Here is a 2,802-nt window from a genome sequence, read left to right as displayed (position 1 = left end):
CCCCTACAGCACAAAAGTTGCAGCAACAATTCTGCAACATCGCAGCACTATTGCATGTTGCAACAATATTGTAGCGTTATTACAGCGATATTGTTGCAAATTCTGTGCTGTATGGGTTTAATACAGCAATATAAAAACGTTATTGAAAATAAGAAATCTGATACGGGGTAACCTCAAAAGATAAAGATAAATGTTGGAAAGTTATAGAACAATTATTTAATAGTAGATCTTCTGGCGAATGTCGAAGTTCTGAAGTTTTGAGAAGTTGTTGGGAAAATTTAAAAAAGAAGACAAGAAAATTTTTTGCTGATATGAAAGGATGCAGCTGTTTAAAACAGATAAATATTTTTTAATTAATAATTTGCAAAAATATATTTTAAAATAATGTGTGTGCCATCCTGTATTCTAATTTTTAGGTGAAGGATCTTATGAATCAAAATCGGATGTGCTTTTAGAACGTGTATATATAACATTGAATAATTTATATATGTACATTATTTATATTAATATATAATTACACACACATACGTATATATAATATAATTGTATATTATTTTGACTGTGATGATATAACAGGTAAAATATACTATTGGGTGGATGTCATCGTAGAAAAACATATAATAATATATCTATGTATGTATCAAATATGTACTTCTATTTTTTTAGATGACATAAATTCGTGCAATAAGCTTCCTACAATTTCAAATACAAATTTAAATGAGGCAATAAGTCACAATACCGTAATAGAATTGCTTGATGAAAGTAACAATGGAACAGAAAGCACGCATGAAGATATACTAAATGTAAGTATTGAGGTATATTACATTATCTATTAAAGAATTATCTTGCAGAAAAAGCAAAAGCAGAAAGTTACGAAAAGCCTATAATAACTAAGTAATTGAATGTTTTTAGTTTTTTTAAATGTGTACTCTTGCTAACATATTGTCCCATGGTACGGGTAAATCCAACTCTGGATCGACATTTGGCACTGCATTATTTCTTCTAGCAATATTATGAAGTACTGCTGTGACGACAATGATAGGCATTATTTTGTGTAAACGCATTCGGTACCGCATTCCTAGTGCTAGAATTGGAAACCTTCTTTTCCAAATACTGAACAAGCATTCTATTTTATTTCGTGTACTAATATGCGACTCGTAAAGTCGTTCTGCAGCAGTTTGCGGATTCAGCAACGGAGTTACAAGATACTGCTTTGAAGGGTAGGGGAAAATGGGCGAATTGTGCGCACCTAAGGGATATTTGTTTTTCTGGGATGGTTTTCTAAGTTCAAAACGATATAAATAGGGAAATAGAAACTATAAACATTCTCCTACTATTATGTATTCTTACTTACATACAGCAATGGACTATGATAAAGAAAATGATATTAATGAAAGTCAAAGTGATTTAGAGTTAAACACAAATAACTTACATGTAAGTTGAATAAAATTTTGTTTTGGTTTCACATATTTCTTTTTATTATACATAAATGTTGTGTTGTAGTGCATGGATAACAAGAATTCAAAGGAAAAGGACAAAATGCAGGAATCAAAGAGACAGAATATTGATAAAATGTCCGCAATAGGAATACTAACGAGCAATAGAAGTAGACCACTTCAAAAAAGAAAACTTTATGACAGTTTAGGTAATAATAAGGAACGCAAACAGTATAAGAGACAAGAGTCTATAACTTCAAAAATATCACAATATAATATATTAGCAGATTCAAAAATTGAGCTTGTGCAATTTATGGTAGAAGATTTAAAGGCGAAATTGAAATAAAAATATTAAAAACGCAATTAGAGAAGGAGAGATTGGAAGTACAAATATTGGAGAAAGAGCTGGAGTTAAAAGAAAACGTATTGCAAAGCAAGCAGCAAAAGTTAAAATAGAAATTAAACATTAAAATGTAAGTTTTTCATATAAAAGACTAAAATTAATGTACTTCATATATCTACTTTATAACAATTTAAAATCATAAAAAAAGTATTTACTTAATTTTATTTGCACAACACAATAGGGTTTCAAAATATTAATTTATAATTTTTTCTATAAAATACAGAGTTCTTAAAAACATGTTCTGCTAATATTTTCAAATATTTTAAGAAAAATAAGAAAAGAAATGTATCCACATTATTCTAATAATTACATATTTTAGTTTAAAAAGTAAAATGTTCCTGTTTTTGTGATATTAAAATAATATTAATTATGTTCTGTTAAACAATAAATGTTTAAAAATATTATATATGTTACTTATGTATAATATTTAAAAATATATATTTGAGTTAAATATATATTTTATAACAAACTAAATTACACAATGTAGTTCGTAGCTTTTTATTTAATTCTCTTCTTTCGCACATGTCCACATAAATATACACACACGAACATTTATCTATTAACTCATTATTTATTTAGAATTTTATTTCCAATACATATATCTTTCCGGATACAAATTTGGCATTTGATTATAACAAGCTGAAAAGATAAATATATTTCTTATATATAACATTGAATAATTTATGGGGCATTCTTTGCCAAATCGATCAAGCCTCTGTCCAAAATTGATATGGACGGATTTCGACGTTTGACCCCGGAAAATGTTCGTCTTGAAAAGAGCTTTTAAATGAACCGTGGTCTTTTCGAATATTCAAAATGGTGTCGCTGTATAACTTCGAAAGAGAAAAAAATAATTTAATTTTTAACTTATAACGCGCAAAAAATGTATGATAGTGTAGATTAAAAAATGCCTTTCATGATAAAAATTATTTGTTCGTTTACCGGCTTTAAATTTGTGTAATA

The 2,802-nt window shown here is 27.7% G+C and overlaps 1 protein-coding gene across 1 annotated transcript; it reads left to right on the top strand.

The window, feature by feature from the left end:
* The first annotated feature begins 1,362 nt into the window (after positions 1 to 1,362).
* On the top strand, positions 1,363 to 1,831 carry LOC108758749 (uncharacterized). Its single transcript, XM_018503836.1, has 2 exons — positions 1,363 to 1,434; positions 1,504 to 1,831. Exons 1-2 carry the CDS (start codon positions 1,363 to 1,365, stop codon positions 1,780 to 1,782), a joined length of 351 nt encoding a protein of 116 aa, XP_018359338.1. The 3' UTR covers positions 1,783 to 1,831.
* Positions 1,832 to 2,802: the final 971 nt, after the last annotated feature.

The sequence above is a fragment of the Trachymyrmex cornetzi genome, unplaced genomic scaffold, assembly GCF_001594075.2.
Source record: "Trachymyrmex cornetzi isolate Tcor2-1 unplaced genomic scaffold, Tcor1.1 scaffold1030, whole genome shotgun sequence".
NCBI lineage: Eukaryota > Metazoa > Arthropoda > Insecta > Hymenoptera > Formicidae > Trachymyrmex > Trachymyrmex cornetzi.
The sequence above is the reverse complement of the archived record's forward strand: the minus strand, read 5'-3'. Positions and strand labels throughout refer to the sequence as shown.

Coding starts and splice junctions, on each gene's coding strand:
- LOC108758749 (XM_018503836.1), top strand. CDS start 1,363: ATGGACTATGATAAAGAAAATGATATTAATGAAAGTCAAAGTGATTTA. Junction 1,435..1,503: donor TAAACACAAATAACTTACAT/GTAAGTTGAATA, acceptor GTTGTGTTGTAG/TGCATGGATAACAAGAATTC.